General features: G+C 43.8%; 1 protein-coding gene across 3 annotated transcripts in view; it reads left to right on the forward strand.

The window, feature by feature from the left end:
- Positions 1-997: 997 nt before the first annotated feature.
- DEPTOR (DEP domain containing MTOR interacting protein) overlaps positions 998-22,208 on the forward strand; it is a 195,414-nt gene continuing 174,203 nt past the window's right edge. For 2 of the 3 annotated variants that reach the window (XM_045398631.3, XM_005563995.5), the window contains exon 1: positions 998-1,238. In XM_045398631.3, the coding sequence (XP_045254566.2) occupies positions 1,117-1,238 (122 nt within the window). In that variant the 5' untranslated portion in view covers positions 998-1,116. Of the gene's footprint in view, positions 1,239-2,690; positions 2,891-22,208 lie in introns of those variants that run through there. The other variant, XM_073999357.1, reaches the window with a different exon arrangement.

Consider the following 22,208-nt stretch of genomic DNA (forward strand, 5'->3'; position numbering starts at 1 on the left):
GCCTAGGCTGGAGTGCAATGGCACTAACTTGGCTCACCCGAACTCGGCTCACAGTAACCTCCGCCTCCCGGGTTCCAGCGATTCTCCTGCCTCAGCCTCCCAAGCAGCTAGGATTACATGCATGCACCACCACGCCTGGCTAATTTTGTATTTTTAGTAGAGATGGGGTTTCTTCATATTGGTGAGGCTGGTCTGGAACTCCTGACCTCAGGTGATCTGCCCGCCTCGGCCTCCCAAAGTGCTGGGTTTATAGGCATGAGCCACTGTGCCCGGCTCTTCTTATACTTATTACTTGCTTGCTTTAGAAAAGTAACTTCACCTCTCCAAGCCTGCATCCTGATGCAAAACAAACACCAATATCCATTTTATGATTTATTGTAATAATTAAACGAGGTAAGAACATATCTGAAGTATCTTTAATGCGGCAGATGTCAAAAAGTGGTCGCCGTAATTATTTTTATTTTGTAAGGGAGGATTAAACACATTTAAATAGGACATCACAGGAGTGGAGCTGGATCCCAGGTCCGACTGATTCCTAGGCCTGCGTTCCTTATTGATTACAACATAAGACAAACAAGTCGTCTTTGGTGAGAGAGGTTGGGGAGAGAAGAATGTTTAATTTCTCCATGCCCTGCAATGACATGTATAACCTTCACTGTTGACTATTTGGCCAGATTGTTGAATTATGTTTTGTTCTTTGGCAACTTGGGGTATGGAACATAGAATAACAACGCCTTCACACTAGTAACCTCCAGGCTTGTCCCTAGGATTCTACAGCATGAGCTTTGTGGGTAAAGAGAAGCTCACCAAATTCAGCCTCCAGCAGCACACACAGCTCGGAAGCAGCGCCCCGCCCAGATGTTTATATTTTGCTCCATCGGCCCCGCCCCCCGACCACGAGGGGCTCTAGCCACGCCCCCAAGCTCAAGTTTCTGGGGCCGGACTAGCACAGCGCGTCTGCCTACCCACAGGGATTCCCTCTCCAGCCAATCCGCTCAGAGCAGAGGAGCTGCCCCGAACAAAGATGGCGCGGGAGGCGTCTGTGAGGGCAGACTGATCCGAGCACCCAAACCCTCGGCGGACAGCGGAGCCAGTGGTAGCGGCACGGCCCCAACCATGGAGGAGGGCGGCAACACTGGCAGTGCTGCCAGTGACAGCAGTACCAGCGGGAGTGGCGGGGCGCAGCAAAGGGAGCTGGAGCGCATGGCTGAGGTCTTGGTCACCGGGGAGCAGCTACGGTAAGGCAAGAGACACAGCGGATGAGCTCACGATGGCACTGCCAACGCGTGCCCGCTGCAGTCCTGCGCGCACGCGCTCCCTGGCTCGTGGCTTGCGACTCGCGTGGGGCGCCCGGACGGCTGCAGGCGCGTGGATGGTTCTTGGTGCGCCCGCGCTTAGCGGCTGCAGCCCGGGTCCCTGAGGACTCGCCACGCGGGGCTGCTTGGCAGAAGCCGACGAGCGGGTGGTGAGCGCTGCGCCCTAGCCTGGCTGCTGCAGCCCTATGCCCGACAGACTCCCTGGCACCCACCGCGCTGTCCGTCTTCCCGTGTACCTGGACGCCGCCAGGCCTCCCGGCTGACAGCCTGCGCCTCGTCCGCCAAGAGAGCAAGAGGGGTCGGTGTGAGGTCCCGAGGAGACCCCAGCCCCTCTACTCCTTGCTAAAAGGAGCAAGACCAACGATGGCCTTCACTAGGTTTTCCTTTTTGCTGACAAGTCTTCCTTCACTTCCCTGAGCCTCGGTGTTTTACATCTGTAAAACAGGGCTGATCACCACGCCTCATTTCAAGGACTTTTGTGGGGTTAAACTGAGAGAGCATTTCTGAAACCCTGCACCTATCAGTTAATTGGCACATCGTCCTCAATCATTTGGGTCCGCAAGGGGGCGTGGAGGCACCTTGTCGGGCTGCCTTGAGGCTGTGCCAACTCCCCGGGCTCGCACGTTTTGGGCAGCAGGATCCATGGGGACCCTGGCTGCTGCAAGAATTAGGACTTGAGGCGTCTCACGGAACTTGGGAACAAGCGATGACCCCCAGAGTTCCCCTTGCCATTCCCATCCCTGTATGGTCCTTCCTCTAGGGCTGTTTGGGAACAGTACTTATAGTCTAACTGGTTCTGCAGCTGCCCTTCGTGTGGTCATAAATCAGTTTGCTAGGAAAAAGAAAACCCAGCTCTGCGGCGTTTGAGCCACAACTTGTACTCGGGCCCCTGTTCCTTCTAGTTCTTAACCTGAATTCCCCAGCTCGTTTTGGTGTGTCAGTGGCTGTGTTTCAGGACCTGAAAGAGTGTCTTGCAAAGGTCTCTGAAGGAAACCAATATTGGAAGTCAGAATTAACTGATTTTTAATGTTACAAAAGGCAAATTGCGCCTATCGATTCTTTGTTGATTTTTAAAAATATGTGGTCAAAATTAATTTCCTTCATCAAGAGTACTTTCTAATGAAACCTGTCAAGCCTGTCTGTGTGAAGGGACCACCAAACAAGCTTTGTGTGAGCAAGAAAGCTTTTTAATCCCCTGGGTGCAGGCAGACTGAATCTAAAAAGGAGTCAGCGAAGGGAGATGGGGAAGGGGTTGCTTTATAGGAGTTGGGTAGATAATGGATAATGGTGTAAGTTTGTGAAGTGCAGTCCAAGAAGGCGGGGGTGACTGCGTAAAGCCCTGTTGTAAAGAGTAGAGTAAGGAAGAAGAGACCTGATATCCCTTGGAGAATAAATGTTGAAGGAGCAGGAGGGTGTCTTGCTGAGAAGATTCAAAGGAGGGGCTACAAAGTAGAAGGTCATCAATATATTGTACAAGGAGAGAAGCAGAGGGGTGGAAAGAAAGTAAATCATGAGAAAAGGCTTGGCTGAAGTAATGAGGGCTGTCCCTGAAGACTTTCGGCAGCACAGCCCAGGTAAGCTGCTGGGACTGATGGGTGTCAGGGTCAGTCCAGGTAAAAGCAAAGAGAGGCTGGGACGAGGGGTGCAGAGGAATAGTGAAAAAGGCATCTTTAAGATCAAGAACGGAATAGTGAGTTGTGGAGGAAGGTATTGAGGACAAAAGAGTGTACGGTTTGGGCACCACAGGGTGGACAGGCAAAACAATTTGGTTGGTAAGGCGCAGATCCTGAACTAACCTGTAAGACTTGTCCGGTTTGGGGACAGGTAAAATGGGGGAATTGTAAGGAGAGTTTGGAGGCTTTAGAAGCCCTAGCTGTAGCAGGCAAGTGATAGCAGGCTTCAGTCCCTTTAAAGCCTGCTGTGGGAAAGAAAGTTTAATTTCTCTGCTCTTCATTACTGGGCCATCTTTTTAAAAGTCTTTCGTTGGATAGGGTTACTTATTTTTCATTTATTTTACAAACATTAAATTGCATGATGGCTCTTTTTGTCCAGCAAGTACTTCTTCCTTCAAGATGCAGTTTAAATGCCTCTTCCTCGCAGTCCCCAGAGCACTTGTTATTCCCCGCTTTTCTAGAGCCTGTCTGCACTGCAGCAGTTTTGAGAGCCATCCTTGTCACACAGGAGTTAGACCTGGGTTTGGATGACTGCTCCACCATTATGTAGGCAAGTGTCAGCATTAAGTTGTTTCAAGGAAGACTTTAAGCTAGATTGAATCTTGGCTTTGCTGCTTACTAGTGTGGGACCTTGGACAAGTTAGTGCGCCCGTAATCCTAGCCCTTTGGGAGACCAAGGCAGGCAGATCCCTTGAGGCCTGGAGTTCAAGACTAGCCTGACCAACATGGTGAAACCTCATCTCTACTAAAAAATACAATAATTAGCCGGGTGTGGTGGGGCACGCTTGTAATCCCAGCTACTTGGGAGGCTGAGGCGAGAGGATTGCTTGAACCTGGGAGGCAGAGGTTGCAGTGAGCCAAGATAGCTCCACTGCACTCCAGCCGCCACAACAGAGTGAGCCTCCATCTCAAAAAAAAAAAAGAATGAAGAACGATGGTTAATAATGGAATTTACCTCATAGTGTTACTGTGAGGATTAGATGAGTTAGTGCTTAGAACAGTTTCTGATAGGTAGTAAGCACCAGGTTAATATTAGCTAAGGTAGAATTCTGTGACTTTGGACAAGTAAATTCACTTCTCTGAGTCTCTGTTTCTGCGTTTGAAAAAGACAATGAAGATGAATGTATTTCATGGAGTTGTGAGAATTTGCCCCTGGGCTTCATGTATTAATGAGCATTCAACAAATAGTTCCTGGAATTAATTAGTAGTATTGGTCTCTCTGCATCACTGCATGTGACTTCCAGCCAAGCAAGATCGGGCAGGAAGGATTGGGTGGTGGTGAAGAGCACAGGATATAGAACTAGGCTGCCTGGGTTCTTATTCTGCCTCCACCATTTATTCTGTAACTTTAGGACAATACGTTTAGCCTTTCTGCGCCTCAGTTTCCTCTTCTACAAAATGTTATTCTGATGACACTTCTTCAGGAGCTCTGTGAGGATTAAATGAGATGCTACATGTAAAAGGCTTAGTAAATGTTAGCCACTTAATTCTACTTTGGAAAATTTTAATCATTGCTCTTTTTTTTATCTCAACCGTTTTGGCACTGTAACTAGCACATAGTAACTAAATGAGTATTGTAAGTATTCAATCTACTTCTGTTAGTACAGAGTAATATAATAGTCAGAATTTAGGAATTAAAGTGGTCGTATGCCTGGTTTCCTAGTTATTGGAGGATTGGAAGTTCAGTCATTATTGTCACTTTCACAGAGTTCTTCTGTCTGCAGCTACCCTCTCACTGCAGGGTTGTAAGTGCTTTGCAATGTCCAGGCCTCTTGCCTCTAAGTGCTTCACACACTCTCAGTTCCCCTCTGCTTTCTCTCATTTTGCATTACTTTCTGGGTCATCAAAGATGAGGTAGAGGTGATAAGAGGAAACCAAGGACTAGGATTTGAAATAAAAATTTGGCCTCTAGACCCAGTTCTATCAATTTCTTTTTCTTTCTCTAATTGTAGCTATGCCCCCTTGAGCAAGTCACTTAACCTCTCTAGTCCTAAGCGTCCTTCCCTACAGAATGGGAATAATAATATCTTCTCACATTAGATTTGTGGTATTGATCAAATAGGGTACAACATGGGAAGAAACTTTGTAAAATAAATCAATAAAGCAAGAAGAGTGTTGTTATGACTATTGTAACCTCCAGATGTGAAATTCGGGGCTGGTTCCACAATCCTGACACTTTATTTGTTGTTTGTTGTTTGTTTTTTTGAGATGGAGTTTCGCTCTTGTTGCCCAGGCTGGAGTGCAATGGCGCGATCTGGGCTCACTGCAACCTCCGCCTCCAGGGTTCAAGCGATTCTCCTGCCCCAGACTCCCGAGTAGCTGGGATTACAGGCATGCGCCAACATGTCCTCTTTTGTATTTTTTTAAATTTATTTTTCTGGAGGCACAAGAATCGCTTGAACCCAGGAGGCAGAGGTTGCAGTTAATTTTGTAATTTATTTATTTATTTATTTATGGTAGAGACTGGGTTTCGCCATGTTAGTCAGGTTGGCCTCCAACTCCCGACCTCAGGTGATCTGCTCGCCTCGCCCTCCCAAAGTGCTGAGATTACAGACATTAGCCACTGCACCCAGCCAATCCTGACACTTTTTTTTTTTTTTTTTTGAGATGGAGTCTTGCTCTGTCACCAGGCTGGAGTACAGTGGCGCAATCTTGGCTCACTGCAACCTCTGCCTCCCAGGTTCAAGCAATTCTCCTGCCTCAGCCTCCCAAGTAGCTGGGACTACAGGTGCGTACCACCACGCCCAGCTAATTTTTTTTTTTTTTTTTTTTGTATTTTAGTAGAGACGGGGTTTCACCGTGTTGACCAGAATGGTCTCGATTTCTTGACTTCGTGATCCACCCGCCTTAGTCTCCCAAAGTGCTGGAATTATAGGTGTGAGCCACCGCACCTGGCCAGTCCTGTCACTTTAAAGGGCAGTTGGTTGTATAAGGACAAGAAATTAACTAACAGACCTAAAAATGTCTCTTGCTTCCTTTTTCAGCTTAACTGCAGGACCCATTTGTTCAATTTTCTTCATATTTTTCCCTTGTCATAAAAGATTTTACTTCCTTACCCCAATGTCTTTCTGGTTTTGCATCTTAAAGATGCATTTGGGGCTGGGCATGGTGGCTTAACACCTGTAATTCCAGCACTTTGGGAGGCTGAGGTGGGCAGATCACCTGAGGTCGGGAGTTCGAGACCAGCCTGACCAACATGGAGAAACCCCATCTCTACTAAAAATACAAAATTAGCCAGGCGTGGTGGCACATGCCTGTAATTTCAGCTACTTGGGAGGCTAAGGCAGGAGAATTGCTTGAACCCAGGAGGCAGAGGTTGCAGTGAGCCGAGATCGCGCCATTGCACTCCAGCCTAGGCAACAAGAGTGAAACTCCGTCTCAAAAAAAAAATGATGCATTTCGACACTACTTCACAGCCCCCAGCATGGGTATAACAGAAAAGACAGTCACAAGTGTTTGTGAGAATGTGGAGAAATTAGAACCCCTACATACTGCTTGGTGGGAATATAAAATGGTACAGCCACTTTGGAAAAAAATTTGGCAGCTCCTCAAATAGTAAACATAGAGTTATCATATGACCTAGAAATTCTGCTTCTAAGTATATACCTAGGAGAAATGAGAAAACATGTCTACATAAAAACTTGTACACAAATGTTCATAGCAGTATTATTCATAATAATAAAAAACAGGGCTGGGTGCAGTGGCTAACGCCTGTTAATCCCAGAAATTTGGGAGGCTGAGGTAGGTGGATCGCCTGAAGTCAGGAGTTCCAGACCAGCCTAGACAACATGAAGAAATCCTGTCTCTACTAAAAATACAAAAATTATCTGGGCATGGTGGTACATGCCTGTAGTCCCATCTACTCAGGAGGCTGAGGCACAAGAATCTCTTTAACCCAGGAGGCAGAGGTTGCAGTAAGCTGAGATTGCACCACGACACTCCAGCCTGGGTAACAGAGCAAGATTCTGTCTCAAATAAATAAATAATCAAGGGGCCACGCATGGGAGCTCATGCCTGTAACCAGTACTTTGGGAGGCCGAGGTGGGCAGACCACTTGAGGTCGGGAGTTCGAGACCAGACTGACCAACATGGAGAAACTCTGTCTCTACTAAAAATACAAAATTATCTGGGCATGGTGGCGCATGCCTGCAATCCCAACTACTCAGGAGACTGAGGCAGGAGAGTCACTTGAACCCGGCAGGCGGAGGTTGCAGTGAGCTGAGATGGTGCCATTGCACTCCAGCCTGGGCAACAAGAGCAAAACTCCATCTCAAAAATAAATAAATAAATGATCAAAAACGGCAACAGCTCAAATACCTATTAACTGATAAATGGATAAACGAAATGTGATATGTCCATATAATGGAATATTATTCAGCAATAAAAAGGATTGGCCATATAATGCAATGACATTTATTTATTTATTTATTTATCTAGGATGGAATCTCACTCCGCAGTGGCTCACGCCTGTAATCCCAGCACTTTGGTAGACTGGGGCAGGTGGATCACGAGGTCAGGCGTTCAAGACCAGCCTGAGCAAGATGGTGAAACCTCATCTCTACTAAAAATACAAAAATTAGCCGGGTGAGGTGGCAGGTGCCTGTAGTCCCAGCTACTTGGGAGGCTGAGGCAGGAGAATTGCTTGAACCCAGACGGCAGAGGTTGCAGTGAGCCGAGATCACACCACTGTACTCCAGCCTGGGTGACAGAGCAAGACTCTGTCTAGAATAGAATAGAATAGAATAGAATAGAATAGAATAGAATAGAATAGAATAGAATAGAATAATCCAACAATATCACTATTCTCTTTCTAGCAATGGTAGCAATTATAATAATAACAATAACACTTACATGGCATCTATTACCTGCTAAGGACTCTTCTAAGCACTTTATGTATAGTAATGCCTTTAATCTTTATAGCAACTCTGTATAGTAGATTCCTTTATTACTTTTATTTCATAGATTTAAAAATTGAGGAAAAGATCATTTAAACCAACAGGCTGTAGATTATTCAGCCAGAAAATTATGGGAGAGTTGAGAGCTTCTGCTCTTAAGCTATAATAGTGTTCCCAACTAGTGACTTAGAGGGTTAAAAAAAAGGAAACACTAAAACAACTTTAAAACAGAATCATGTATATGAGAATATCACATTGCAGTGTGACAACTTTGGTAAACAAAAAAGTAGACAAATAGCTTTTCCATTCTGTTGGGGAAAATCTAATTTTTTCCTGTATTTATATTTTGACAAGTTAGGATTGTTACTTTCTCTACTAAATATTAAACTCAATCTTTCTTGACATGTGGTTTTGAAAAGTGAATTTGGACTACACTGATTCAGAATTTGCAACCATTTTAATAGGAAGATAAATTGCAGTTCTATTTTGCCATCTGTGAGAATGGGAGTAGGGTAGGGAAGAGAATTAAGAATGTATAATAAATAGAATGCTTAAATAGAGAGAAAATGCGTTAATCATCAATTTCACTTTAATTCATTTAGTTTCATTAATTCATAATTAATTTCACTTTTGCTCCTCTACCAAGATGAAATGTGCTAATTACAACAATCTTACCCAATCACTAAGGCTGACTTCCCAAAAGCAACTTACTAGGCTATGAGTTTAGTTAGCTAAATTGGAGGAAATGCAGTTCTTTCAAATTGTTTGTCACCTTTGCCTTTTTTCTATAACAGGCTGTCTTTCAGGGTCTTACAGGCTTGATATTGTCTTTTTAATAAAAACGTCCTTAATAAATATTGAATTGCTTTCCTGAATTTATTTTGCAAATGTTAATGCAGTTTTCAGAGAAAAGGTAAAATCAGCCCAGCTGTGGTGGGTCAGGCCTGCAATCCTAGCACTCTGGGAGGCCAAGGTGGGCAGATCACTTGAAGTCAGAAGTTCCAGACCAGCCTGGCCAACATAGTGAAATCCCGTCTCTGCTAAAAATACAACAAAAATTAGCTGGGCATGGTAGTGCGTGCTTGCAGTCCCAGCTACTCGGGAGGCTGAGGCAGGATAATCGCTTGAACCAGGAAGGCAGAGGTTGCAGTGAGCCGATATGGCACCACTGCACTCCAGCCTGGGAGACACAGTGAGACTGTGTCTCAAAAAAAAAAAAAAAAGGAAAAATGAGCCATTGAACCAAAGATCAAGCTCTAATAAATCAAATCTGAGATAACAAATTTAGAGCATACACAACAGGAAAAGGAGAAATAATTAATTTTATTCAAACAGGAACCTAAGGAACTTTACAGTTGGTATAGGAATATCTTAGGGGGTGTCTCCTTAGAAGCTAGGACTGAAATTTTCTTCTCCTAAACAGCAGAGAGAGATCCTGGAGTCAGGAAATTACTGCCTATACAGATTTTTAAAAAAGAAGGCTTTAGGAAGTGAAGAGTCCCTGTATTTGGAGTCAATGGTCAAGAGCCTAATTCATGTAGGGTGTTTATTCTATTTTAATTAATTTATGTATTTTTGAGACAGGGTCTCACTCTGTCACCCAGGTGGAGTGCAGTGGTACAATCTTGGCTCACTGCAACCTCTGCCTCCCAGGTTCAAGTGATTCTTCTGCCTCAGCCTCCTGAGTAGCTGGGATTACAGGCATGCGCCACCACGCTTGGCTAATTTTTTTATTTTTAGTAGAGATGGGGTTTCTCCATGTTGGCCAGGCTTGTCTCAAACTCCTGACCTCAGGTGTTCTACCCACCTTGGCTTCCCAAAATGCTAGGATTACAGGGATTAGCCACTGTGCTCGGCCTTGTAATTACTTTTCTAAAAGCCCATTGCTGATACAAGTTATGGCTTCCATCAGCTTTGGAATCAATAAACCTGAAAATAAGTTAAATAAACCTCAAGAAAAGAGACTGCAAGATGAAGGAAGGTCATTCTTCTGTCCTGTTCTGTTATTTCTTTCTTTTTTAATTTTAGAAAAAAATACATTGCTGTATCTCTCTCTCTCTCTCTCTCTCTCTCTCTTTTTTAAGACAGGGTTTCACTCTTGTCGCCCAGGTGCAGTGGCATGATCTTGGCTCACTTCAACCTCTGGGTCCCTGGCTGTAGTGATGCTTCCACCTCAACCTCCCAAGTATCTGAGACTCAGGCATGCACCACCACACCTGGTTAATTTTTGTATTTTTTGTAGAGACAGGATCTCGCCATGTTGCCCAGGCTGATCTCAAACTCCTGGATTCCAGTAATCCTCCCACCTCAGCCTCCCAAAGTGCTGATATTAGAGGCCACCAGCACCAGCTTCCTGTCCTGTTCTTTCTAGTTTTCATTTGAGTCAGGAGTTCATTTCTCCTTCATTGGTGGCTCTTAAATGGTTGGTTTCTGTGAGTTTAGTGATTAGGAAATGATGAAGGAAAGAACAAGCAGTCCTTCTTTCTACACCGTAATTATACTTTTCCATGCTCCATTATCTACCAAGGAGAAGTGGGTACCAAATCTGAGATCCTTGTTCTAGTATTATTGGCCTTAACTAAACTTAGAAGTTTATGTCAGTGATTTTTTCTATGTATCATTAGATACATGGGGGACATAGTGAAGATGGAGTAGGGGAGAGGATTTAGTGGTACATACAGCATGCTTGCAAGGTGGTACCTTCAGGATCAACTTGAGCTGTTTTCATCAGGGCTGGCTGCGGAGAATCACTTTTTGGTAGCTTTAAAAATATTTGTGAGGTTGGATGGGGAGGTGAGGAGAGAAAACACACCCAGCAGTGTGAGACAAGATATGGTTTAGGGCCAGACGCAGTGGCTCACGCCTGTAATCCCGGCACTTTGGGAGGCCGAGGCGGGTAGATCACGAGGTCGGAGATGGAGACCATCCTGGCTAACACGGTGAAACCCTGTCTCTACTAAAAATACAAAAAAGTTAGCCGGGTGTGGTGGTGGATGCCTGTAGTCCCAGCTACTTGGGAGACTGAGGCAGGAGAATGGCATGAACCCGGGAGGCAGAGCTTGCAGTGAGCCAAGATCACGCCACTGCACTCCAGCCTGGGTGACAGAGCGAGACTCCATCTGAAAAAAAAAAAAAAAGAAAAAGAAAAAAAATGATATGCTTTAGTATTCCCACTTTTCAGATAACAGCTGTTGCTAGGGTGTGGCAAAAGGGAACAAATGTCATGGCCTGTAGCTTGGGGAAGCCCATGGCAGCTGCAGAGAAGGTAGGTAGCAGCTGAGGGAGGCTCAAGGTTCAAGTCTTTCCCCTATAATCCTCAGGCTGCTAGTTATAGATCTGTTTGTTTATGTTTGTTTGCTTTGATCCTTGTGTCCTCCTATCTCCCTGCAATACTTTTACCTACAGATTTTGGGTTCTGATATTTACCCAGAAGCTCCCTTTATTGAGCAAGCCTTGGGCCAGTACATATCTATATCTTGGCCTTGTTTAGATCATCCAACTCTATGAAACTCCCCTTTGAGTGGTGAAACTGTTACAGCTATAGAGAACCGAACCTTGTCCTTTGTGTGCAGAGCACGCAGGATTCAGAAGGACTAGTCCTAGCACAGTACGCTCAGTAGCTACTCTGACCTTGACTAAAGGTGTAAGAAACAAATGAACATTTTCATGGCCGTTGTCTCATTGCATACCACCCTAGTTTCATGAGAGTTAAGTTAGAGTTAGAGTGAGATGAAGTTTCTCTGTCGCCCAGACTGGAGAGCAGTGGCACGATCTTGGCTCACTGCAACCTCTGGCTCCCAGATTCAAGTGATTCCCCTGCCTCACCCTCCCCAGTAGCTGGGACTACAGGCGCGTACCACCACACCTCACTAATTTCTGTATTTTCAGTAGAGATGGGGTTTCACCATATTGGCCAGGATGGTCTCGAACTCCTGACCTCAAATGATCTGCCCGCCTTGGCCTCCCAAAGTGCTAGGATTACAGGTATGAGCCACTGCACCTGGCCAGTTGCATTTTATTATGTATGAAGTTTGGCTAACATCTAACAAATATTGAAATTCTGGAGGAATACTGTGTGAGTGGTGAGTGGTGTCCGAAAGCAAAGAAGATAGTGTAGAGGGGGAACAGTGTAGAAATAAAGAATTATGTGCTGGTTTAAGAACAACCAATACGTGAAAAGGCAATTTGCAAAGAAAACAAATACTTTTAGAGGATTGGCTTTTTTTTTTTTTTTTTTTTTTCATGTTGAAGGATTGAGCACATATTTCTATCGAGGATCTTGAGTTAGTTTGCTACTTAAAATGCAAGTTCTTTATACAAATAAGGGTTGTGTCCTATTTCCAAACACATACAATGAGGGTAGTAAAGAGGGAATTCCTTTTTTTGTTTTTCTTTTTTGGAGACAGAGTCTCTGTCGCCCAGGCTGGAGTGTGGTGGCGTGATTGCAACCTCTGCTTCCAGGGTTCAAGCTCACTGCAACCTCTGCTTCCAGGGTTCAAGCTCACTGCCACCTCCGCTTCTAGGGTTCAAGCAATTCTCGGGCCTCAGCCTCCTGAGTAACTGGGACTACAGGCATGCACCACCATGCCCAGCTAATTTTTTGTATTTTAGTAGAGATGAGATTTTACCACGTTGTCCAGGCTGGTCTCGAACTTTTGAGCTCAGGCAATCAATCCGTCTTGGATTACAGGCATGAGCTACCTTGCCTGGCCTGAATTTCTTGATTTGAAGAACTATTGTTTTGCTTCTTAGTTTCTTTCTCATTTCCCAGGAGGAAAGGAGAATGGGGTAACCTTGGACCCTCTTTTCACTGAATTTTTTTAAAGCGCTACTTATTTTTTACTCTTTAACTTTTCTATATATGAAAGTGACGTACACAGAATATATTCACTGTAAAAAGTGGGGTTTATTCCCTGTAGTGGTATATGACTGTGTTGTACATTGAAGTGTGAAATGCCCCTCAATCATCTTAAGTTATAGTGTGGTTGAAAAATAAGACTTTACCAAAGCTCTTCCTATTTTGTTCTGAGGAACTGATAATAATAAAACCGTTTAGGGATGTGGTTTTGAGGGAATTACCTAATGTATGACTCTGATTTCATTTTCCTTCACATTGCCGATCACATTCTACAAACCAGTCATCAATAAAATAAATTCTAACAGTGGAAACAAATTCTACTGTTATACAGTGAGCATAGCCTAGATCGTCATGAGAGAGGATTAGCAGGCCTTGACGCCATGATAAGGAACATTTTTTTCTATTGCCATACTTGAAGAGCCAGAAGCCATCACATAATATTTAAGGACATCCAAGTATAAGCAATAGGAGTAAGCTAGAGCTTTTTCCTCTAACTTTGTATTATGAAAAGTTTCAAATGTACAGAAAAGTTTAAAGAATTTTACAGTGAACACTCATGTCCACCACTTAAGATTCCACAATTAACATTTCACTGTGTTGCTTTATCCCATAACTATCTATCTAGCTGTCCCTCTATCCATCCATCAATTAATTCATCTTTTTTTGGAAAGTATTTCAGAGTACATTGTAGACAATAATACACTTTTCCTAAAACCTTCAGCCATCAGTGTACTGACTAGTATTCACTATTTGCTTTTGGTTCTTTTTTTCAAAGATAAAATGTATATAGAATAAAATATACCATTTGATGAATATTGACTAAAGAAATTGTACGTCTATGCAATCCAAATCCCTACCCAAATATTTTTTAATGCTTTTGACTGCAAGAAACAGACAATCAACTTAAACTTATTGCCTCCGATAAGTGGAAGTTCAGGAGATACAATGCCTTAAAATTTAATTCGTTCTCTGCAATTCTTTTGGTTCTCTTCTGTAGCTCCTTCATGAGCCAGCTTTTTTATTGGTTGGCTTCATCTTCCAGCCAGTGGTAGAACAGGAATTTCAGGCCTCATATGGCTTATAATAATGTCCAGGAGAAAGAGAAGCATTTCCACTCAGGATTCCAATCACAAGTCCTGAGGTTTACCCTAATTGCGCTGGTTAGGTCACATGCCTATTCCTGAGTCGGTGGGATTGTAGCCAGGGGAGGGGAATGACACAAGCCAAGGAGGCATCTCCCCCAATACATACACACAGACACACACACACGTGCACACACACATGTACACACACAGACACACAGAGAAACAGACACACACACATACACAGACACACATATGTACACACATGTACACACACAGAGAAACACACACAGACGCACACACATACACACAGATACACAGAGAAACACACATACACGCAGACACACACATATACACACAGACACATACAGGAGTCATTCCACGATTCACACACAACCCTATTCTACCACTTCCAGAAAAATTGCGCTGGTTAATATAATTTTCTGCTATTTTGAGAAAGGGAAAAACCCACTAGTATATGTTGTTTTGAGAAACAGAAGAATAGTGTAACAAATTAGAAAATACTCCAGTGAAAAGACAATTTTTTATTTCTTTGCAAATGTAAAACTACGATGCAGGAGGTCAACACTATGATAGTAATCCTTAAACTTATAATAGACAACTATATTTCAGCTAATTTTATGAGAATTTCTTTTAAACAAACCTTATTTTTGGCAAATGATACCATTTCTTCACTTGCTCAGCTCATATTTACTCAGTGCCTGTTATTCATCAGGCATCTCAGTACTTGCTGTGAGAGATACAAAGTGAAATAAGAGGTTTTTATTCTTGAGCAGCTCAAAATATATCCTGCCCTGTTTTACTAAGTGTGTGTACTAAGTGGAATTCATGACCTAAAACCACATTATATTAAAGACTATGGAGAAATGATTATGTGCTTTTACCAGTTATTCCTCTTCTCTCTTCTCTCTTCTTCTTCCTCCTCCTCCTCCTCTCCTCCTCTCCTCCTCTCCTCCTCTCCTCCTCTCCTCCTCTCCTCCTCTCCTCCTCTCCTCCTCTCCTCCTCTCCTCCTCTCCTCCTCTCCTCTCCTCTCCTTTTCCTTTTCTTTTCTTTTCTTTTCTTTTCTTTTCTTTTCTTTTCTTTTCTTTTCTTTCTGGAGTTTTACTCACTCTGTCTCCTGGGCCGGAGTACAGTGGTGTAATCTCAGCTCACTGCAACCTCCGCCTCCAGGGTTCAAATGATTCTCCTGCTTCAGTCTACCAAGTAGCTGGGATTGCAGGCATGTAACACCACACCCAGCTAATTTTTTCATTTTTAGTAGAGATGGGGTTTCACCATGTTGGCCAGGCTGGTCTCCAACCCCTAACCTGACCTCAAGTGATCCACCCGCCTCAGCCCCCCAAAGTGCTAGGATTACAGGTGTGAGCCACAGCGGCTGTTTTTGTTTTTACTTTCTTTGTTTTGTTTTTTGGACCCATGATCTTGCTCTGTCACCCGGGCTGGACTGCAGGGGCATGATCACAGCACACTGCAGCCTTAACCTCACCCACTCAAGTGATCCTCCCACCTCAGCCTCTGAGTAGCTGGGACTACAGGTGTGTGCCACCACAACTGGCTAATTTTTTAAATTTTTAGTAGAGCCAGCATCTCACTGTATTGCTCAGGCTGTTCTCAAATCCTGGGCTCAAGTAATCCTCCCACCTTGGCATCCCAAAGTATTGGGATTACAGAGCTGAACCACTGTACTGGGCCTCAGTTATTTTTATTTTTTTACTATAGTAATTAATTTAAAATGTTATTTGTTTTATTAGAAAGAGAACACAACATCATATTTTTCTCCTTCTAGAAACAACTCCTCCAAATAGGATAACCAAATGATGCCACACTCGTAGGTAACTATGTTTCTTCTGAAGTTATACTGCATCCTTAGAATTATGATCCTATACTATTAGAATTGTCATACATCAAGCCCTCTCCTTCCCTCCTTTTAGCTCCTGACTTAGCAGAAGTGTCAAAAAGCTATAGAAAAGATTGGATTGTACATTTTGAAGCCAAAAGTTGACTCAACAGTGGCATAAAGGGCTCTGTCTTCCTGTTGAATTCTGGGCAGGATTTTTCTCAGTGCCTCATCACTAGTTTGATTAACAGTCAACAATCAACAATCTTGATTAATAAACAAGAATTCTTTATCCAAGGCCGGCACGGTGGCTCATGCCTGTAATCCCAGCACTTTGGGAGGCCAAGGCTGGCAGATTTTTTGAGGCCAGGAGTTCGAGAGCAGCCTGGCCAATATGGTGAAACCCCACCTCTACTAAAAATATAAAAATTAGCCGGGTGTGGTGGCGTGTGCCTGTAATCCCAGCTACTCGGGAGGCTGAGGCAGAAGAATTGCTTGAACCTGGGAGGTGAAGGTTGCAGTGAGCAGAGATTGTGCCATTGCATTCCAGCCTGGGTGACAGAGTGAGACTCTGTCTCAAAAAAAAAAAAAAGAAAAAAAAAGAATTCATCGGTTCATTTGTATTTGTCCTGAGGCAAAATCAATTTTCTGAAGGGGTTTATATCACATAGGAGTGGGAGTTGGGAGGATGTCTGGGCGGAAAAGGGCAAAAAAGCACATATTATGGAAATCTCATGTCTCATGCACTATTCATATAATGAATTTATTTAAAAATTTGTACATAATAACTTTAATAAATATATTGATAATTCAATAGATATAAAAACTGAGAAATATTAAAATGAAGTCATTCAAAATCTAAGGGTGGAGGAGTTGGGGAGTATTGATGATGTTATCAGGCATTCTTGGCAAAGAAGGACACTTAAAAAAGGAAGTCATGCTTCTAACACAAGGGAAGATAACTGTCTTAGAAACTTCCACAGAAGCTGGGTGCGGTGACTCACGTCTGTGATATCAGCACTTTGGGAGGCTGAGGTGGGAAGGTGGGAAGATGGCTTGAGCCTAGGAGTTTCAGAACAGCCTGGGCAACATCGGGAGACCCCATCTCTACAGAAGTTTTAAAAATTAGATGTGTTAGTGCACACCTGTGATCTGAGCTACTCGGGAGGCTAAGGTGGGAGGATCACTTCAGCCCAGGAGGTCGAGACTGCAGTGAGCCATGTTCGGGCTACTGCACTCCAGCCTGGGTGACAGAGCGAGAGCTTATCTCAGAAAGAAAAAGAGAAGAGAGGAGAGGGGAGGGGAGGAAGGAAGGGGAGGGGAGGGAGGAGAGGGAAGAGGAGAGGAGTAGAGAAGGGAAAGGAAAAACTCCTGCAGGGCTAGGGGGCTTAAGACCGATAAACCTCGGATGAGTGATAAAGAGCCTACGTTGCGGGAAACAGGCCAGAATTGACCCTTTAGTTTCTGGGTTGCCCTCTGACCTAACAGGCTTGTGGCAGTAGCTCAGTACAGTATGAAGATCTTCTCATGACTTTTAGATGATTTGGGACAAAAAGTTAGCGATGATGATAATCATTGTAGAGGAGGGTGATCAAGGTGCCTCTTTTGTTGTTTTGTTTTTTAGACGGAGTCTCACTCTGTTGCCCAGGCTGGAGGGCAGTGATGCAATCTTGGCTCACTGGAACATCCGCCTCCTGGGTTCAAGTGATTCTCATGCCTCAGCCTCCTGAGTAACTGGGATTACAGGCATGGGCCACCATGCCCAGCTAATTTTTGTATTTCGGGTAGAGACAAGGTTTCACCATGTTGGCCAGGCTCATCTCGAGCTCCTGACCTCAAGTGGTGATCCACCCACCTCGACCTCCCAAAGTGCTGGGATTACAGGTGTGAGCCGTCACACCTGGCAAGGTGTCCATTTTTATATGAATTTTTTTTTTTTTTGAGACAAAGTCTCACTCTGACACCCAGGCTGGAGTGCAGTGGCACGATCTTGGCTCACTGCAACCTCCACCTACCAGGTTCAAGTGATTCTCCTGCCTCAGCCTCCCAAGTAGCTGGGATTACAGGTGCCCACCACCACACCCAGCTACTTTTTATATTTTTAGTAGAGATGGGGTTTCACCATGTTGGCCAGGCTGGTCTTGACCTCCTGACCTCAGATGATCCACCTACCTCGGCCTCCCAAAGTGCTGGGATTACAGGCATGAGCCACCGTGCCTGGCCTATATGTGAGTTTTGAAGAAATGCAACAATTCAGTCATTTGTTAAATAATAGTAATAGCAATGTGTCATGTCCTATTTTATGCTTTTATATGTACATTATTTCCTTGAATTCTTATAATAATTTTATTATTTCCATTTTAAAATGCTCATATCTTGGTTTCAAGATATGAGCAACTTGCCACGGTCACATATGTGGTAAGTATGGGGGCTTGGTTTATTGGTTTTGAATCCAGGCCTCTCAGAATACATACATACAGCTGTGGAAGTAGCCCTGTAAAATATCAAGAAGTAAGGCTTATTCTCTTTGCCTTCAGCTCACCATCTAAGCAGGATGGGAAGGGGGAAAAGACTTATGCATTTAGGTACTAATTCAAAAGGGCAGTATATAGAATTGTTTAAACAATAATGGGGATTTCTTTTTTTTTTTTTTGAGATGGAGTCTCACTCTGTCACCCAGGCTGGAGTGCAGTGGCACGATCTCAGCTCACTGCAACCTCCGCCTCCCAGGTTCATGCCATTCTCCTGCCTCAGCCTCCAGAGTAGCTGGGACTACAGGCGCCCACCATCACGCCCGGCTAATTTTTTGTATTTTGAGTAGAGACGGGGTTTCACCATGTTAGCCAGGATGGTCTCGATCTCCTGACCTCGTGATCCACCTGCCTGGGCCTCCCAAAGTGCTGGGATTACAGGCGTGAGCCACCGCGCCCGGCCTAATAATGGGGATTTCTTAAGCTTATGTAACATTAAATTTCGGGAGAGGTTCGATCAGAATTTCAGGTCTATTCCTCCCATCCAGGTACTAACCAGGCCCGTCCCTGCTTAGCTTCCAAGATCAGATGAGATCCGGTGCTTTCAGGGTGGTATGACTGTAGACTCAGGTCTATTTCTCTCTCCCTCTCTCTTTTTTTTTTTTTTTTAATACTTCAACTTCTAGGGTACATGTGCGCATTAGGTCTATTTCTCTTAAATTTCCTTGATTCTACTCTAAGCATTCATGATGTCTTCATGAAGACTTCTTTTATAGTCACACAATGGGCACCCGCAGCAATCAAGACTGAAGACAGAGCTGTCTGCCATTCACCATCCGCAAAAGCCGTGAGTTCTGATCTTTTTGAATCATCTTAACTCACAGACCTACTAGATATTAAGGCACAGCAATGTCCTTCCTTGGTTGAGGAAAATGTTCCACAGAAAGATACAGGGTGGGAAAATTAGGAGACATTAGCATACATTTTGTTCCTCACTACTTACAATGTAATTGTCCTGGTAAACCTCCTCACCATGAGGATAGCCTGTTCATCATGCTCACTCCTTCACCCCAAACCATTCCCTTACTTGGAAGATAGGTCCCCACCGCTGCCCCTGCGACGATTTGCTCAGTAATAAAGTAAAACAGAGCTCTTAACATATGACTGAAGTGGCAATTGGCTTACGTTCAAATTTCATGGAGTGATTTTTGTATTACTTGAGTTTTGATGTCTTTCCAAGAAACACCTCCACCCAGAAAGAGTCCCAGCCAAAGCTGTATAAAAGTCATCTCTTTGTATAAGCAAAGCTACTTAAGGAATAATTAGGATGCAGACTTCTGGGAAAATTGCAAAATGTTCTTTAGTTGCATAACTCAATTGAGTAAAGGTCTTTTAGGTCATGTGTTTCAATGTATTTGTCATCCCCTCAGCCTCCATTTTCTACAAACTGGAAATTGGAGATACCTTTGTTTTTTTGTTTTTTGTTTTGTTTTGTTTTCTTTTGTTTTTTGAGACAGAGTCTGGCTGTGTCACCCAGGCTGGAGTGCAGTAGTGCCATCTTGGCTCACTGCAACCTCCGCCTCCCAGGTGCAAGCAATTCTCCCACCTCAACCTCCCAAGTAACTGGGACTATAGGCACATGCCACTACACCCAGCTAATTACTGTATTTTTAGTAGAGACGGGGTTTTGCCATGTTGGCCAGACTGGTCTCAAACTCCTGGTCTCAGGTGATCCACCCCACCTTGGTCTCCCAAAGTGCTGGGATTACAGGCATGAGCTACTATACCTGGCCTGGAGCTACCTTTGATTATCAAGGTGTCAATTTTTTTCTCCATTATTAATAAGGTTTAAGCTTATACCTCAGTATATCATTGCATTGACATTACGACAGTAACTCTGGCATTGATTTTGTACTGCATCTTACCATAAACATATAATAGGAATGAATCCAAATAAAAGTGGTTTTATGCTCAGATAATACTGTATGAGTTTAGCCTTTTATTCTCTGAAATGGGTAGCACGTGTCCACATGCAGCAAACCTTTTGTACTCAAGTACTGACAAGGAACTGTGATATGAAAAGCATGATTTTTCTTATGCCTGTGTTGACTACAAAAGAGAGAAGCTCCAGTTAAACCCATTGAGAAGCATCCATGAAATACAAGAAGCTGGGCTTGGAGCCAACACATTTGTCTACATGTTCACCATTTGCTGAGTCTGCGCTAATGAGAGCTTTAAGCCAAAAAGAGCAGAGTCTGATTACTAAGGACTTTATTATAATTTACAATTACATCTTTCAAGTGAAGGTATAGTGGTTAGGGGCAGGAATTCTTTAGAAACCTCTATCCCAATGCACCAGGATTTATTGAGCCATTTTGTTTATCATGGGACAAAAAGTTACTTGATTATTTATATGCTTAATTAACCAGGGGGAATCTCTTCAGTTGTCTTCCTCTGCTTTCAGTGGTTATTTGGCTGCTAGATAATTTCTTTCCCTAAAGGGGAACACAGAGAAGGAGAGGAAGTTGGTTTGGCTACTTGTCAGCAGTTCTGGAAGAATGTTTATTCAGGGAGAAGTTTGAAATCTGTGAGGATTTGGGGATTATCTGGACATTTTTGTTTCCTTCATGTTGTTCCTATCTATCTGTAGTCTATGATCTCCTGGTGGAAGCCAGATTTACTGAGAGTGCATGAAGCTGGTGGATTAATCTCATAAAGATCTCTCCCAGGCCAGGCATGGTGGCTCGCACCTGTAATCCCAGCTCTTTGGGAGACCGTAGTGGGCGGATCACTTGAGGTCAGGAGTTTGAGACCAGCTTGACCAACATGGTGAAACCCTGTCTCTACTGAAAATACAAAAATTAGTGGGCATGGTGGCATGCGCCTGTAACCCCAGCTGCTCAGGAGGCTGAGGCAGGAGAATTGCTTGAACCCAGTGACAGAGAAGACTCCCTCTCAAATAAATAAATAAATTAATAATTAAAAAAAGATCTCCTCTCCGTAGGTTGTTGATTCTTGAGATTCAGAAGACTGCTCTGTCACCTGTAACTCTGCTACCCTACCAGTGTTCCTCCATTGAGTCTCCAGCCTCTGCCAGAGAAAACTTCTAGTGGCCAAACTTCTATCTCATCTTCATGAGCTTCTAGACAGGTGTTGAGGGGAAGGCCACCATCACTATGATAGTCATACTAACAGGATCTATATACTTTTGGGAAAATCACTGCAATCTTTATTAACAGCTTATGTGAAAGGAAATTTTATTATGATATATATCCTCACAGTTGTTTTGTTTTTTGATACAAGGTCTTCCTTTGTGGCCCAGGCTGAAACGCAGTGGTGTGATGATGACTCACTGCAGCCTTGACCTCCTGGGCTCAAGCGATCCTTCCACCTTAGCTTCCACTTGAGTAGCTGGGACTATAGGTGCACACCACCACACCCAGCTAATTAAAATTTGTTGTTGTTGTTGTTGTTGTTGAGACATGGTCTCTCTATGTTGTCCAGGCTGGTCTCAAACTCCTGGGCTCAAGCGATCCTCCCACCTCGGCCTCCCAAAATGCTGGGATTATGCCTTGGGTGTGAACCACTGCATCTGGCCTCTAATAGTTCTTAAAAGTTAGGGCCGAGCGCGGTGGCTCACACCTGTAATCCCAGCACTTTGGGAGGCTGAGGCGGGTGGATCACGAGGTCAGGAGATCGAGACCACGGTGAAACCCTGTCTCTATTTTAAAAAATACAAAAAATTAGCCAGGTGCAGTGGCAAGCACCTGTAGTCCCAGCTACTAGGGAGACTGAAGCAGGAGAATGGCGTGAACCCGGCAGGCAGAGCTTGCAGTGAGCCAAGATCGTGCCACAGCACTCCAGCCTGGCAGGGAGAGCGAGATTCTGTCTCAAAAAAAAAGAAAAGTTAGTAATTGAATTTACTATTATTAATAGAACATAGTCACAGTTAGTTAATATGCCTGGAGAGTCCTGGGAATTGGACTTTCATGGAAAAGTAACAAAGACAATACTTATTTATAACTACCCTTAGGTCTATTCAGAATCTTTTTCA

The sequence above is a fragment of the Macaca fascicularis genome, chromosome 8 (assembly GCF_037993035.2).
Source record: "Macaca fascicularis isolate 582-1 chromosome 8, T2T-MFA8v1.1".
Taxonomy (NCBI): domain Eukaryota; kingdom Metazoa; phylum Chordata; class Mammalia; order Primates; family Cercopithecidae; genus Macaca; species Macaca fascicularis.